The 17,098-nt window shown below is 40.4% G+C and overlaps 2 protein-coding genes across 3 annotated transcripts in view; one reads left to right on the forward strand and one right to left on the reverse strand.

Annotated features, from left to right (window-relative positions):
• The first annotated feature begins 980 nt into the window (after positions 1-980).
• On the forward strand, positions 981-13,109 carry ENPP4 (ectonucleotide pyrophosphatase/phosphodiesterase 4). Of its 2 annotated transcripts, XR_012157900.1 has the most exons (5): positions 981-1,119; positions 6,196-7,066; positions 8,206-8,376; positions 9,587-9,688; positions 11,234-11,311. XR_012157900.1 is itself a non-coding variant. In XM_073335790.1 (4 exons), exons 2-4 carry the CDS (start codon positions 6,229-6,231, stop codon positions 11,593-11,595), a joined length of 1,371 nt encoding a protein of 456 aa, XP_073191891.1. In that variant the 5' UTR covers positions 981-1,119; positions 6,196-6,228; the 3' UTR covers positions 11,596-13,109. The 2 variants fall into 2 exon arrangements, 1 of the variants encoding a protein (XP_073191891.1); XM_073335790.1 differs by lacking the exon at positions 9,587-9,688 and having other exon boundaries at positions 11,234-13,109.
• ENPP5 (ectonucleotide pyrophosphatase/phosphodiesterase family member 5) overlaps positions 6,541-17,098 on the reverse strand; it is a 30,010-nt gene continuing 19,452 nt past the window's right edge. Inside the window, exon 4 of the mRNA XM_073335789.1 lies at positions 6,541-17,042. Coding sequence (XP_073191890.1) covers positions 16,657-17,042 — 386 coding nt within the window. The 3' untranslated portion in view covers positions 6,541-16,656. The remainder of the gene's footprint in view (positions 17,043-17,098) is intronic.

Raw genomic sequence — 17,098 nt, forward strand, 5'->3', positions numbered from 1 at the left:
CCAAATCACACAGCAAGCCTGTGGCAGAGCAAGAAATAGAACCTTGAAGTCTTGACTCCCAGTTCGCTATTCTGGCTATTATTCACAGCTAGAAATAGAACCCAGGAGTCCCAGCACCTAGCCCCCTGGTCTGAAGATTCAAAAACACTCCCCCGTGTCCTTAGCAGCTTCTATGAAGAGATGTAGCAAAGGATGTTGGGGTGCATTTGTGCTGGAAGCAAGCAACTGAGCAGAAACAGGGCCCCATCCTTTCCTTTCAGTGTAAGAAAAAAGGAAGACGGAGGAAGGATGGCTTGCCAAGCTGGATGCATAGGTGGCAGAGAGAGAAGCCATTGGGACAAGGAGGTACCCAATCGTGCCTTGACCTGCAGGAACCCACTAGCCTAGAGCTCACTCTGCTGACAAGGCCCATTTCACTTTGCAACAGCAATAAATCAGGTATATTGTGTCTCATGTAACAGCAGACAAGCGAGGAAACACAACACACACACAAAACCCTGGCATCATAGCCCTCACTTATACCCTGCCATAGCTTCCCACTGAACCCCTCCTGGCACCACAGCTCTCACTTATACCCTGCCATAGCCTCCCGTTGAACCCCTCCTGGCATCACTTGCCCTGCCCTAGTTTCCTATTGAAACCCCCACTGCACCTACTCCACCGCAGCTCGCTGCATCCGCCCCTCCCACTGAGCGCACAAGGCTTGTCCTTCTCCCCACAGCCCGACCCGCGCCCCCACTTGCCTACTCCTCTCCCCCTCGCCCCAGCGCTCTGCACGCGCCCGCCCGCACAGCGCAGCTCCCTCTCTCGCACCTGCACCCTCTCTAGGACCCAAACCGCTCATTACATTGTCTTTCCGCTCCAGAACCCAGCAGGCCAATCAGATCACAGGCCGAGGGCGCTCTGACCAACCAGAGAGCCCCCGGCTCTCAATAATCCCCCCCTCCCCCTCGCCGTTAGCCTCCAGTGCTGCGGTTCGGGTTTGGCAGTTGGGGCTGCCGTTGCAGGAGGAGAAGTGGTTTCAGTGCGCAGGCGCGAATGCTGCGTCCGTTTCTCGCCCTGTGAGGAAACCGCGCCGCAGCGAGCGATCTTCCGGCGCTGCCTGGGGACTCGGAGGGGGTAAGTTGAGGCTCCCGGCTGAGGTAGGGGCGAGCTGGGGGGAGACTGCGCCCCCGCCCCCGGGGCGGTGTATGCAGCGGGGTTTCCCCCTCCCGTCTTTTGACAGTCGGGTTGGATTTCCCCCCATCCCATGTGCTGTGCCCGCCCCGCCTGCCGGGCGAGCCCCCACCTCATGGATACCTGGTGGGGGAGTGTCGCCCTCTCCAAGAAGCCCAGCGCCCACCCCGAGTACCTGGCGAGTGAGGTGCACTTACCTTGTTCCTCCCCCTCCCCCCCGCGCCCGCCCTTCCTTGCCTGCGGTGCCAGGTGTAGGCAGCGCCCTTCACTGGGTCCCGGAGTGTCGCTGGGCGGGGCAGGACACCTCTGACAGGGGTTCAGTTTCAACCCGCTGGCAGGGAGCTGCGTTGTGGTGGACGATAAAGTGGTCCCTGTTCACTGCGGTGTGTATGGGGGGCGGGGGGCGCCGCTCTGGGACCCTTGAGAATGAAGGGTGTCAAATAAATGCCGTGTCTCCGGCAAAAGTGGCTGGAGACGATGGGGTCCGGCTTTATTTTCCGCTAAGGAAATATGTTGGGTATAGAAAAGGGAAGCGTAGCGTGGCCACCTGCGTGAGACGTTGCGGATGCAATCAATGTATTCCCGCTGATGCTTTTGTCAGCGGATGTCACATGGTGGTGCAAACCAGACGCTGATACTTTCCCCCTCTCCCTGTAGTTTTGTTTCTTTGCCTATGACAGCTGAGTAGTGTGCAAGATTTATAGATTCTGAAATTAGATTGAGAAAGTATTATGAAATAAGGTGGCAAAGTGAGAGGAGTACTAGGATTTTTTTTTTTTTTTGGAGTGGTGAATCACAAGTAGCTTCCCTTATCCTTATATACCAGAGGAAACAGCATTCTTATGCCTGTCAGTTAGTTTAGATCCCAATTTTAGATTTTTTTTAAATGCAAAACTATTTTGATGTTTCAATGAGCATGGTGTTGGATTTAAAACATTCCTCTGTAGTATTGTGACTTCAAATGCAATACATTGTATGAATGGATGTTAACCAGGAAGTTAAACTGGCCAGTCTAGCGTCATTTTTCCAAATTGCATAACACACACAATGAAAATATAGTGAAAAGTAAATTAGATTTTCATGGATTCCAGCATCACAAATGCCACCACTTGACCTTATTAACTGAGGTAGGGGGAATTGTTTTAACACCCATATTCTCTGTAAAGGCAATCCTAAACATTTGGACTCTAAAATTTAACTACAGTTCTAAACTGCTTATTTAAAGAATAGTCAACACTTTGTAGCCTATTCCTGTGAAATGACCGCTGAATGGAAAACCAGGTTATAACAGGTATACCTAGGGTGACCAGATAGCAAGGGTGAAAAGTTGGGACATCTGGTCACCCTAGGTATACATAGCCACAATGTGAATTGAAATATTTATCAAATACTTATCTCTTATAATAATTAGAAGTAAAAGGTCAAATGTAGACCAAAAGCCTAAGAAAGGTTTTAGAAAATCTGCCTGTGGCATTTTTAAGGTGACTCTTACCATGGTATCTAAGGATTTTTGTATTAGGAATTTTTGCACCAAGGTAACTATAGTAGTCCATAACCTCCCATCTAGACAAGCTATTGGCCTTGATCTGCTAGCAAAGGCTGTTGCCATAAAGAATTTATGAAGACAGGCTGAAATTCTACTCTTGGATGCACCAGCTGTAGACTTTTTTTTTAATCAGGGGTTGCAAGAGCTTTAGTTTTGGGACTCTGTGAAGGGGTGGGTGTGTCACTATATATTTTATATATATTATACACAGAGTTCCTCCTCTACCTTGGTGGGTCCTGCACTTATTGGCAGATTTTGCTTGCCTCAAATATTCGTGGCAGCCCTCAGTTTGGCCACTTTCATGGCTCAAATCTGCTGTTCACTCAGAGAACCTCCTCACTGGCCAGCATGGGGGGGAACCCAATCCCCGCAGTGTCTGCTGATCCACCATGTGGGTCAGGGACCAGCTTAGAGACCTTCACCTCTGGTGGAAGCTCCTGTGTTAGGTCAGGAGTTGAGAGGTCTGGGGGAAACCCGGGCCCACCCGCTACCCCAGGTTCCAGCCCAGGGCCCTGTGGACTGCAGCTGTCTAGAGTGCCTTCTAGAACAGCTACACAACAGCTACAATTCCCTGGGCTACTTCCCCTTAGCCTCCTCCCAACACCTTCTTTGTCCTCACCACAGGACCTTCCTCCTTATGTCTGTTAACGCTTGTATTCCTCAGTCCTCCAAACATCACATCCTCTCACTCCCAGCTCCTTACGCACACACCTCACTAACTAGAGTGACAGCCTTTGTAAACCAGGTGTCCTGATTAGTCTTAATTCTGGCAGCTTCCCAACTGGCTACGGGTGTCCTAATTAGCCTGCCTGTCTTAATTAGCTCTAGAAAGTTCCTGAGTGTTCTGGAATAGTCCCTGTTATCTTACCCAGGGGAAAGGGACCTGCTTAACTTGGAACTAGTGTATCTACCTTCGACCACTCTTGTAGCCATCTGGCCTGACCCTGTCACAATAAAAATATAGTTTTGTCAAACTTCTTGTTCAGACAGAACCCACTTTCGGTCAAGGATTTGGATTGAAATTATGGCTCCTTAAATGTCAACATATATATAGTCCACTGTGATAATTAGTGCACCCACCTTTCATTACACTACACACAATTCATGAATTATTAAACTAAAAGGGGGGGGGGGGAATGTCAGTTTTCAAGGCTTATGTTTCTGTCTGTATAGTAGCAACACCTATTATATAGGTGGCTAAACACTTTCCATTATAACCCCCTGTCTTCAATTGCTTATTCCTTTTGGCAAACTGTTTGGGCTGAAATTTTTCATGCTTGATCTCTGCCTCAGGCTGAATTAATTTTTTACCAAAAAAAAAAAAGCTTCAACAAAGATCTTTAAACTAAGGGGAAAACAGGCCGCTTTAACAAAGTTAAGCCATCTCTTAGAATTTTAAGAGCACTGGTTCCCTAGGGTTTGAAATGGATACTTGAAACTTGGCAGGGGAAATAGTTCAATTGTGAAGGAGGTACCATTTGCTGCCCCTGATTTGGCTAAACTACAAAACATAGGAAAACTGTCTCTTGCACATGTACAGTAGAGTTTGTCACACACATGCTGTTGAAATGAATCTTCAAGCAATATTGCTCGACTTGCCTGCGCTTCAGGATTATGTCCTCTGATGATATTCTAGGAGGATTTGTGCAACCTGGAACTTCACATCATGTTTTTTAGCAATTTATTAGGCAATCTTAGTCATTCCTTCACAGTCCTCATGCTAAATTGCAGCACATCCTCTCTGCTCCAGGCCAATCTCTGCCTGTTAGGTAACTTTATAAAACATGCTTTCAGAATTTGCATTCCTGTTTTCTAGATTAATGAATGGTCCGCCAATGATGATAGCTACAGCATGAAGTTACTACTCTAAATTCTCTTTTTGAAAAAACTGACTTGTAAAGAACATACTTTCGGTCTGGTATAGTAGTGGGTAGCAGTCCAAGTGCTAGCTTTGACAAACAAAGAACTCCTGGTCAGTTTGGCAGTGTTAGCTGTGCAGCAGTCAAGGACTTGTCCACAAATTAGTTTTCGGCAAGCTGGCGTTCAAATCTACCTAGCGCTAGCCTGCTGCAGACTAACTGTCTGTGAACCCTACTGATGTGTATTAACAATTCGTTAATGTGCTTTGATCTGGCCCTGTTTTCAAAGGGGACTAGATCAAAGTGCATTAGTAAACTGTTAGTGGACATCAGCGGGGTTCACACAGACAGTCCATAGATTGACACCCCATCTTGCCACAAATTAAATGTCTGTTTCTCAGGAAGTTCCCCCTCAGCCTTCTTTTCTCAAAACTAAATATTCCCAGTTTTTTACCTTTCCCCATAGGTCTCCTTTTCTAAACCTTTTATCAGTTACATTGCTCTTTTGACTCTCTGCAGTTTTTGCAATGCCCAAAGCTGGACACGGTACTACTCCAATGGAGGCCTCAAGTGCCGAGTGAAGTAATTGTCCTACTTTACTTGTCATGCATATGATACTCCTGTTAATACACCCCAGAACGATATTGGCCTATTTCTCAAGTGCCTCAAATTGTTGGCTCATACTCAATTTGTGATCCACTATAACCCCCAGATCCTTGCAGTACTACTGCGTAGCCTGTTATTCCCCATTGTGTGTTTCTGCATTTTACTTTTGTTAATAATTGTAGTACTTGTCGATTTGAGACAAATTTTCTAATTTGTCAAGGTCCTTTTGGAGTCTAATTCTGTCCTCCAAAGTGCTAGCAACCCCTCCCAACTTGGTGGTGTCTGCACATTTTAAAACCACACTCTCCGTTCCATTATCCAGGTCACTAATGATATTGAATAGTAATGGACCCAGAATGGATGCCTGCAGAACCCCACTAGATATATTCTCCCATTTTGACAATGAGTCATTGATAATGACGCTTTGAGTACAGTCTTTCAATGAGTTGTGCACCCACAATATAGTAACTTCATTAGTAGACCACGTTTCCAGAGTTTGGTTATGAGAATGTGAGAGGAGAAAGTCAAAGCCTTACTAAAATCAAGATATATCACATCTACTGCTTATCCATATTCACTAGGCCAGTAACCATGTCAAAGAAGGAAATTAGGTTGGTTTGGCATGATTTTTGTTATCGACAAATCCATTGCTGTATCATCCTCTAGATGGTTACAAAATGATTGTTTAATAACATGTTCCACTATCTTTACAAGTGTCAAAGTTAGGATGACTAGTCTATAATTAATAGAATTTATGAAGTGAAAAGTTAAATTGCTCATGTGTTTACCTAAACAACTAGGGCCCAGTTCTGCTGCTATTGATGTCAATGGAAATTTTACCATTGACTTCAGTGAATCCAAGATTGGGCCAATAGTGATTTCACAGTTAAAACCCTCTCTGGAAGGATATGTGAAAAATTTTAAATATTTAACATAGCTATCTAAGCCATCTCCAGTGTAACACATATTTTAGATTGCATGTATAATAAAACCTTTTTAATTTTTCAGGTACATCCGATTGGCTGCTGGGAACACTTTGAAATGTTGTCTGCAATGAAATTAATATTAACACTCTTTCTTTCTGGAATTGTAGCCTGTTATGGTGGAAATGCTAACGATAATTCAATACACAAGTTACTCCTGGTGTCCTTTGATGGTTTCAGGGCTGACTATCTGCAAAACTATAGACTTCCTCATCTCCAAGAGTTTATTGAGGATGGTGTGTTGGTAGAACATGTTACAAATGCTTTTATCACAAAAACTTTCCCAAACCATTACAGCATAGTGACAGGCTTATATGAAGAAAGCCATGGCATTGTGGCTAACACAATGTATGAAGAAGATACAAAGAAGACATTTTCGGAGTTTAATGATACAGATCCTTTCTGGTGGAATGAGGCAACTCCTATTTGGGTGACAAATCAGCAGCAAGAGAATAGAAGAAGTGCTGCTGCAATGTGGCCTGGTACTGATGTAAAAATTAACAACACAATACCTCATTTTTTTATGAAGTATAATAATTCAGTAACATTTGAAGAGAGAATGGAGAACATTACTATGTGGCTGAACAACTCTAACCCACCAGTTACTTTTGCTACACTCTATTGGGAAGAACCAGATGCAAGTGGGCATGTATATGGACCAGGAGATAAAGAAAACATGAGAAGAGTGTTAGAACAAGTGGATAACCACATTGGTTCACTTATTTATAAACTCAAGGCATTGGGATTGTGGGAGAACATTAATGTCATAATTACAAGTGATCATGGAATGACTCAGTGTTTCCCGGACAAGCTGATTAGACTGGACAACTGCATTGGCCGTGGTAACTACACTCTGGTAGACAAGACGCCAGTTGCTGCAATACTACCAAGAAATAGTATGTATATTTTTTTCAGTTGTATACTGAGAAAGTGTTAAACTTTGTCTCCTTTCTTGCTGGAAATTTCCCATTGTGTATTATTCACAGGAGTTGGGAAGACAATCCAGTTCATGTTGCATTATTTAGACAGAAAATAATGGATGAATGAATACATTAAATTAGGGGTATCTAGTTACTTAAAAATAACTGGGCTCTGGTAATGAAGAGCACATGTTGAATAGCTAATATTTACCCTGCATGCTGTGTACTTTTGGATGTTAATGAGTGCTCTGGAGTGGTTTATTCTAAAGTAGTTGTGGTGGATTCTCCATCACTGAAAAATTTTAAATCAAGGTATGCTCTCAGAATTACTTTGGGGAAGTTCTATGGCCTGTGTTATAGGGGAGATCAGACTAGGTGATCAATGGTCTCTTCTGGCCTTGGAATCCCTTCATGCCTTTCCTCCTTTTGCTCACCCTGTCAGTTACTCAGTTATATCACAATAACGAACACCGTGGGATAACTTCACTGGGGATTGAAAATTATACTGATCTGAATTTTAGGTCTTTAGAACTTGTTTTATATTTATTATATTTTGCCTCTTTCATCCCACTTCAATTACAACCTGATTTCATGGGTCAAGTCTTAAACTGATAGAGCTAAAACCAATGCTATATGAAAGCTGGAATCCCTCCCCAATGTCATTTTAGGGTCATGACTGCAGATAAGCACTTATTGTTGACTATCAAAATTAGGCCGGAACTGATGTGGCTGATGAAAAATGATCAGAAAAACCTGACTGACTTTAATGCAGGGTTCACTTTATATTCTAAGAAACTGGATTTTTTTTTTCCTCTGTGATTATTGAATGTTAAAGAAGAAATTATATTTGTATCTCAACTTTCATTCTCTCCACAACAAAATCTGAGAAGCCATTAGAGCTTTGAAGGAGAACAGTTACAGCAGAAACAAATGATGACGCCAACACTGATTACCTCAGTAACCAATCGGGTACCTAAGTGACACCCCCTCTCATGTAGCTTTAAAAAAATTATTTAAAAGTTGTATTAAGTGTGCTTATGGATAACAGTAAATGGACAAAACTACATAGATAACTGAATAGTTGCTGTTTCATATGCTGTCTGTTTTCTTTGCAGACAAAACATATGTATATAACTTACTGAAAAACTGCAGCACTTCCATGAAGGTGTATCTTAAAGAAGAGATTCCAGACAGATTTCATTACCATCACAATAAGCGCATTCAACCCATAATTCTGGTTGCAGATGAGGGCTGGACAATTGTACAAAGTGGGTCATTTAGAAAATGTAAGTATTTTCATCCTTCATGCTCCTGGTGGCTTATATTGTTGAACTCTTTTTTTTATTTCTATTGTTGGGATCCTCAGGTACTACTATCAGTGATGAGTAAAATAGAGAACCCATGCATATTACAAAAACCCATAAGCAATGGGTTACCCAAAATGACAGGCAAATAAAACAAATAGGAAGGGTTTAGGAGTACAAAGTTATACCACCACCAAGTTTGTATGCATAAATCAGCAATAACAATGGTCACAGTAGCCATGAGTTACAATAAAGAATTTAGACCAGTATGTTGAGCAGTAAAGTCAGATGTAGTGAAAGCAAAGTGTCTGTGTTCTGTATATTTGAGTAACCAAAAAAAAAAAAAGAAAATATAAGCTTGCTGCTGCTGCAAAAAGTTCTGTCTTAAGTCATATGTAGTACATTTCATGATAATACTTAGTGCTCTGGAACTTTGCCGCCACCACCACCACCTATCTCCTTGATGAATCTGACTGTAACAAGTGGTTGTAGAGAATAACTTAACTTAAAATTGGTCATCTGCACTGCCACCACATTCCCAGTTTCATCCATATTGTTGCATAGGATATAAAGCTGTCCTGTACTCTTTCATGTTGGAGGTGACAGTATATTATCAGTAAAAGGTGTGAATCCCTTCTAAAGGGGAACCCAACAGCTCAGAGCTGACTGAGTCTAGGAAAGAGGGTGTCTGGCTCACCAGACAGCCAAAAACTATGCACTTAACTACAGTAGATATGAATGTTTTACCATGTATACCTTCAAGTACACAATTAGCAGCTTAATGGAGCAGTGAACGGATAGTCTCAAATTTTTCTAATGTTGCTTGGTTTTTCTACTAATACCACTACCACCATTCCAGTTTCTAGCAATATAGTGAGGGAACTTTGAAGGGGCCTTTTCCTGCAGAACAAATGAGTGCATAGAAGCAAAAGATAAGTTTAGCTTAAACAGTAGCAAGTAACTTATGATTTATTCCAACACTGACATAAAACTGCTAAACAAAATCATCTTACTGGAGAGACTCACTGGATCGTGAGAGCATGTAAATTACAAAATCCCATATCAAAATCCTGAATTAATTGATTTTGATGCTGTCAAAAATGCACTTTGGACAAACCTGCCACCGAGAGTTGGATATATACAGGATATTTGCAAAGGCCCTGTCTGATGTGTGATTTGTTGAGTTACTCAGATCATGAAGAAACCTTGGATGAGGACTCTAGTGTGTACCGGAACTGAATCTATCAAAGATAATGTGCTGCAAACTTTTAGAACTGACCAGTCACAATAAGCAGCTAAGTTTTTTTTTTTTATATCCATACATGTATAATATGAGAAGAAACCCCATATGTTTTGTGATCTGTTTTGCTGACCTATCCCATAGGTTTCAGTGTTAGTGCTATTTCGAACTCTTTCTATATATCTAGTCTTTTGAATGGTCAGTCATAAAAGAATATTCTAAAGACTTTTCTTAAGTCAGTGGTTCTGTCTTTTTTTCATTTTGTGGACCCCTTTTGGAAATTTTCAAATGGAGGCACAGACCTCTTTGGAAATGTGTCTCTATAGCTGAATTCTGTTCAGTTTTCAGTCAGTCTTTCACGTACATCTTAAGACAGTCCACAGGTTGAAGACCATTGCCCTAAGTATTCAACAATCAATGTTGTTCCTATAATTTATAAGGGGCTTAGGAAGACAAACTCGTCAGGAGTGTCTTCTAGAGAAGAAGCTAGAAGTGGCTGAACAAACAATTTTTAAATTGCCCTCTAGAGAATCCCAATAACTTGTTCTAACTGTTTGGGTTAGAACAAGCGAGCTATGACCATGGAAAGAAACAATGTAGTTAATGTGAAAACAGTAACCTTTGTGTTGGCATCTTATACAAGTTTAAAGCAAATACAAAAGTGGCTCTAGAATAGTTGCTATAAACCCCCCCCTACTATTCCTTGCTGCTAGAGTGATCAGCAGATAAAGGCCAAATTGAAGAGTGCTTCTACTCTGCATCCTGAAACTCTTCAAATTCTGAGCCTGGCAGACTACTAGAGAGGGGTTCCAGGTGCACAAAAGAGGCCTGCTGTTGGTCCTGAAGAGTTCAGTCCATGAACCAACTGCATGAGTGACCCAGTAAAGTATAGCTGTACACAGGGAAGATGTTTGGTTTCCAGAGCACTTAGCAACAAGTTTCTTTTATAGGAGACCTGTTTGCATTCTAAATGTCCTATTCTGGAGTTTGTTTATGCTAGAGAAACAAACAAGATTGTTTACTGTTAACCAAAAATCCCTTACCCTACTGCAGTTTCACACTGCTAGAATCCTAAAAGTTAGATCTACAATATTTGTCTTAAATGGATTTTTTTGCTGCAATGATTGGTTTTTAAAAACCACAAATTTGCTGCATGTTCTGTATATGAACTAGAGGTTAAAGCGCCTGTTAAAACTTCTGCTGTATCACTGTGAATTAGTACATTACGTACCTTGACCACTCTTTTAAAACAAATCTGGCTACAAACCTATCCTATCCTAGACCACGATGATAAATACTTTCATAATCCAGATCTCTTGCTTGGATTCACATTTCTGGGGGGAATATGGAGGTTATGCTCTAATAAAAAGAAACTTCAGCAAAGTGCCCTGTTAATATTTTAATAGCAAAGTTTCCTACTTAAAAATTCTTGTGGCTTTCAAGCATTAGTAGAAGTGTTGCATTACTTTATTATTCCTCCCTTTTTTTAGGAATAGACGTGTTAATATCATAGCTAACAAAGTCTGTAAGCAACTTAATTTCTGTTAGTTTACAACATTAATTTTATATTTGTTTATTAACTTTGCATTTCTCCTTTAGTAGGTGACCACGGCTATGACAATGCTCTCCCAAGCATGCATCCGTTCCTGGCTGCTCATGGTCCTGCTTTTCACAAAGGCTACAAGCAGAACACAATTAATAATGTTGATATCTACCCAATGATGTGTCACATCCTCAGACTAAAACCTCAGCCCAATAATGGAACCTTCAGCAACACCAAGTGCTTGTTAGTTGACCAGTGGTGCATAAATCTCCCCGAAGCAATTGGAATAGTTGTTGGTGTCCTCCTTGTGTTAACTACTCTGACCTGCCTTATAATAATCATGAAGAATAGAGTGTCCTCTCCCCGTCCATTCTCCCGACTTCAGCTACAAGAGGATGACGATCCCTTAATTGGATAGCAGATGTAGGAAGTCCTAACCTCACTACTTACTTCCAGACCCTAATATCTATGTATAGTATGAATGATCTGGCTGATCGTTCTATGATGCACTTTAAACAGTACTCCATTTAAAATTGCCTAAGATGTACAGACAAAAATCTGTTGAACTGTTTGCCTCTGCACCTTGACTAACAATTCAATAGCACAAGATTTACAAAAATCTACACTGAAAGGATCCTGTTGCCTACTGCAAAAGGCATTTAACAAGACAAAGATGTTTTGCATTTGGGCATTTACACACTTGTAAAATTATAAACTAGCTAGGCTAGGAGTCTGATCTCTAACACTTGTAAATGAAACATACTGCATTTTGTATTAAAATTAATAGCAGTGATTTCTTTACAATTCTTGCACTCATGTATCAGTTGGAAAACTCTGTCCTGGGTCTTAAACTTTAAGACCAGTGGTTCTCTGGCTGGTGTAGAGTGATTGTTCTCAGAAACAGGGATTCCAATTTCTTGTAGCTAAATAAACCAGCAGTAGAAATTCCACACTAGTGGCAGTTCTCCCCTGCAACTATTATAAGGCAAGTTGTACAATGTTCCTAGTTTAACTAGGAGGTGGTGTAGTCTAAAGTACAGGAATGGGTTGATGGATATCTAAGTTCTTGTCCTACTTCTGACTGACTTTCTGCATGGCCTTGTGCAAGTCAGTTGACTTCTCTACCATAGTTTCCTCAGCTATAGAACTGGCATAACACTTAGTTACCTTGCAGAAATGACTTAAGAATGAGTTTGTTTGTGAAATGTTTTTGCAATTCTCAGGTGGAGGTCTTGAAGTACAAAGTACTATTAAAGAAGAATATGAAACATTTCTCAGATACACCCCTACTTACCTACATGCACTCTTTCATATACACTTGAAAAAAAATGTGGGATTTTTTCTTTAAATGGGCCCCTCACTTCAGGGTTCAAAGCTTTCTCTGGTTAAAACATGATTGTAATAACACATGAAGAAAAACTTAATTTAGTGCTTAGGTAAGGATATGAAAAAACAATGGACTTTATCTTAACTTTATCTTAGGAGGATGGTACCTTTTGGGATCTAAATCTATTAACAACTTTTAAAGTACCGTTGGTTTACAACGGAATTATCTGAAAACCCCTGAAACTATTAGTGATGCGGTATGACTTGCTATATGCCACTTTACTCCCAGGCTACTGGTCAGTGTTTGAAGAAAGAGCTCAAAGTACTGCATGTTGCTCTTGAGTATCAGCAAGGCACCCTTCAAGAGTGGCATCGGTAGCTCTAAAGGGAGCTGCATCAAGTTTTCCAAGGGGTAGAAAGAATGGAAAATAAAGGGAATCAGTCATCTTTGTGTGTGTGTGTAATGTGCTTAAGATCAGACTATTTTTAAATGGCTAGTGCCTTAACTTAATGAAATATTTATATTTTGATTGTATGGCTTTAGTTTCTGTGAAAACATTTTGCATATGTAAAATAAATTTTAGTGTCTTAATTTTTCTTGAACTTTTTTTCTAAGCAAAAAACATGGCATATTGTTCATCTCTTTGGAACTGAGAGCTTTTGCTGTTAGGGCATATGATAGCATTTCACAGTTAGTGCAGACTATGATCTTTATCACCAAAAGAGGCTAATACATCCAAAAAAAATCCAAACTGCAAATGGATGTGCAGGGAGAAGAGGCACACATCAGATGCTGGTCTGGCCTAGGAACAGGAAGGGCTCAGGCTGGTGAGGGTGGGTGTGAGCTTGAAGAGCCCAGGTACTGAGTAGCCATCAATGCATCCCTACTGCTAGAGAAGGCAGGGTTCTCCACTGTCCTTAAAGAAGCAGCTGATGCCAGTTTTAGCCAGTAATGTGTATAGAAGATCCCATATTTGAGAAGGTTGCAGCAGATCTAAGCTGGCTATTTGAGTCCTCACACTTCCTAGATCCTCATTAATTGGTTTTAGACATGGGTTTGGGGTAAAAACTGCATTAAACTTTTTTTAAAATGTCAGCTTCTTTTGGCACAGTAGGATTGGATAGAGTTGCCCTTGAGTGCTGTGGGATCTGGTTACCTAGAGAATAGCTTCTTGCCCCAGCCCCTATGCCATAGATAAGACCAGTAGAGATGTCTAAAACTAAAGCTACCTTCCCACACCTGGGGGGGCAGGGGTGTGCTGTGGTAGCACCTTCTCCATCAGACATCCTGTTTCTGGAATTAGTTTCACTTCTAGCACTAGATGCTATAAAACCACATCTTTTTGTACTAAGCATTGAAGAGTATATTTCACAATGGGATTTGAGATGATCATGACCTCTAAGCTTGAGTATTAACTGGAAATCTGATGCATCTGAATTATGCTTAAAATCTTGAATATTAGGGGAAGGGATAGAACTGGGGATACCCTATACGAAGCAGAATAAAGGAAGAATTAAACAGTCATTGTTTGTGGCTTCTAGTGCTTCAACTAAGACAGTGATTTCCTTTGACATACATGAAACTTCTTTCACTCACAGAAGTTGGTCCAATAAGGGATATTGCCTTATCAACCTTCTCTCCAAAGTTATTTACTTACTCCTATTCCTGTCTTTGCTAGCTTAATTGTTAACTCAGCCCAGAAAATACCTTTATGAAGATGGTTAAGTTGCATATATCAAAATAAGATGAATACACATGAGGCCTTACAATTTCATATCCCAGACCCTTGGTTCACTCACATTCCATTTATGAAACCAGAACTCTCCCCTGTCTCTTTACTATTTACCAGAAATAATTATAACAGTAATTAAAACAGACACCTATTAAATCTTTTCATAAAACTGTTACAAATTTCAGAGGGTTTTTTAACAATCTTAGTTATGACTTGAATACTACTTGCAGTGATAAAAGTGAGTTTACAAGTACAAATAGGAAAGAACATTCTTGACTAGAGTCAAAGCATGCCATATTTTAGTAAGTGGTTTTTTGAACAGCACAAGCTTTCTTATTTCCTAAATTCACAGTTGCAATATATTTTAACCCCAGCTTTCACTAACTCAGTCACATGCAATCTTAAAGTACTCAAAAAAGCACACACATCCCATCCTGTGCCATTTCAAAGAGCATGGGCTGGAGCATTCATTATATTTCTCCAGTGGTATCATTTCCTGTGCTTACAGGTTTAGGATTGTGCACTTGTAAACGTAACCAATATTAGATAGGTGCCCTGCAGCTATTCCTAAACAATAGACATTAAAGTTTATTTTATTTACACTAAAACAAAACATGAAAACAAAGACCATTTTTAGTTTGTAGGGATATACAAATCAAAATAGCTGAACACGCAACTCCCCCACTTCAAAACCTGTCAGTTATTTTTACAGTACAGTGCATGTTTCAACTTAAACAGGTTTTGTGACTAGCAAAATCCCTTTTTCCTGGGGGTATTGGCTCACACATACAAAAGTTTCTCTTAGAACACATTGCTCTTCACTAAACTGTATGTTTGGGTATGGGAATTCTGGGCACAAATGTTATTGTTGACAGATGTACTGAACTTTCCCCCCTAAATTAGTAAATTGCCTAACAGATTGAATTACACCACTTTTAAGCTGATTTAAAAAAAAAAATTGCAAGTGCTTACTACACCCTTGAGGATATAATTTACTTGCTCACTGTGGAGTTTTCTAAAAAGCCACATTAACACCCCTGCCACGTTGAGAGAAAGAATAACTATTCAATGATGCAAAGAAAGATCACATTGTCTATCTTGTATGAAAATTTTAATACCAAGGTCATTGGGAAGAGGGGACAGAGCTTGAGTGAAGAAGCTACTGGAAACAGACAGTAAGGGGAGATTATCTAGGCTTCTGCAAGGAAGTGCTGTCAGACTGTAGGTCTCAGTTTTGTATGTGAATATTTATTCTATTGATCTGCAAGAATTATTGCATATAAGTTACTAAGATCAGAAAAGGTAGAGATTTTATACATCAAAATGTCTCCCCTTACCGTCCAACCAAGATACTTTCCACCAATTCCTGAGGACAAGACTGCCAAAGTAAAAATTGCAGTGGATCCTGACCTTCCTGTGAATAAAGTTTACTGGTAGCCCGATTTTAATCTAGGTTCATCTGCTCTGAACTTCAAGGTCTTAGCCACTACTGTGAACACCATTTTCATCTGTTTTAGAAGAATTATTTGTCTGATAAACTACTGACAAGTCTACTTTTGTTATCACCTGACTCACTAAAAACAGGTTGTGGGCTACTCCAGCAACAGGCAGCTTTACATTATTGGCACTATGGCCACAGGGTGATTTTCCTTGACTACCTAAACCAAGATGGAGGTGGAGCAATAGCACATGCTCCCCAGGACAATTACAACAGAATTTCAGACATGAGTCAGATTAAGTTATATACCATGCCGAGTTTTGAAACTGAATTCTGTGACTACCAACTCAGTTTCAGTATTCTTGCCCATCCCACTTTAACAATAAGATATAGCCCATGAAACACCAGCCTTCTGTGGGTCATATAACTCAATTTAGAAATGCACAACCCTGCCTGCTACAATTAAAGACCAAAATGCAACTTGCAACTTGTACAAACACTATCCTAGTGATATTTATGTTGAATGCACAAAATCAGAGCATTTTGGATAGTATACATTTAATCTGCCCATCCTTCCACTGTGGATGCCTTACACTCTTTTCTTAACCTAAACAGATTTTTGTTTAAATCCATGATTTGTTTAAATTCAGAAGACCAAGAGCTTAGTGAATCTAAAAATGATTTCTATTTCCCTAATATTAGCCCAAAATGAAGTATCCAAGAGTTTAAAGTTACTAAATCTCTACATACATATCCTTCCAGTGTTATCTAGAGGGTTTTCAACCCTGAAAAATCAAGTGGTTATATAGAGCAACAGAAACAAGCTCTCCCTGTATGCATCTGTTACACATTTACTCCAGTGCACCACATGTATTAATTTTCGCAGATCTACTTACCTAATTTCTAGGAAAACTTTTAAGCTCAGAATAGCTAGAATAACTTTTCATTGTTTTTATTAAAGTGCCTTCACTGGAAAGTAATATTACCCTTGTAGTAATGGCTGGGAAATTTCAGAGTGTTGCACCTGCATGCTAGGTAGGTGGCTGTGGATTAAGTGTTTAATAAAAACTAAAAGAAAAACAACAACAAGAATGCTACCAAGAAAAACTCCTATAAAATAGGCATAGGACTCCGGTGCATAATATCTAGGATTCAGGTCTCTTGGAACTTCCATAAGAAGCATATCTTCCATATTGCTGAGTGACCCATTGTTTGGCAATGGACTGATACTAAGCAGATGGCACAACAAGGGATACAGATCTGTGAGACTCATGGCTTCTTTGGTGGTATTCTTTCTAAAGGCAGGACCATAGGCCAAGAAGATTGGGTGCATTTCTGGTAGGACGTTGTCGTATCCATGATTACCCACTGGAAAGAAAAGAAAAAGAGAGTTATCAAAAACTCTTGACACCTTCAAGTTGTTA

This window comes from Lepidochelys kempii, chromosome 3 (assembly GCF_965140265.1).
Source record: "Lepidochelys kempii isolate rLepKem1 chromosome 3, rLepKem1.hap2, whole genome shotgun sequence".
NCBI lineage: Eukaryota > Metazoa > Chordata > Testudines > Cheloniidae > Lepidochelys > Lepidochelys kempii.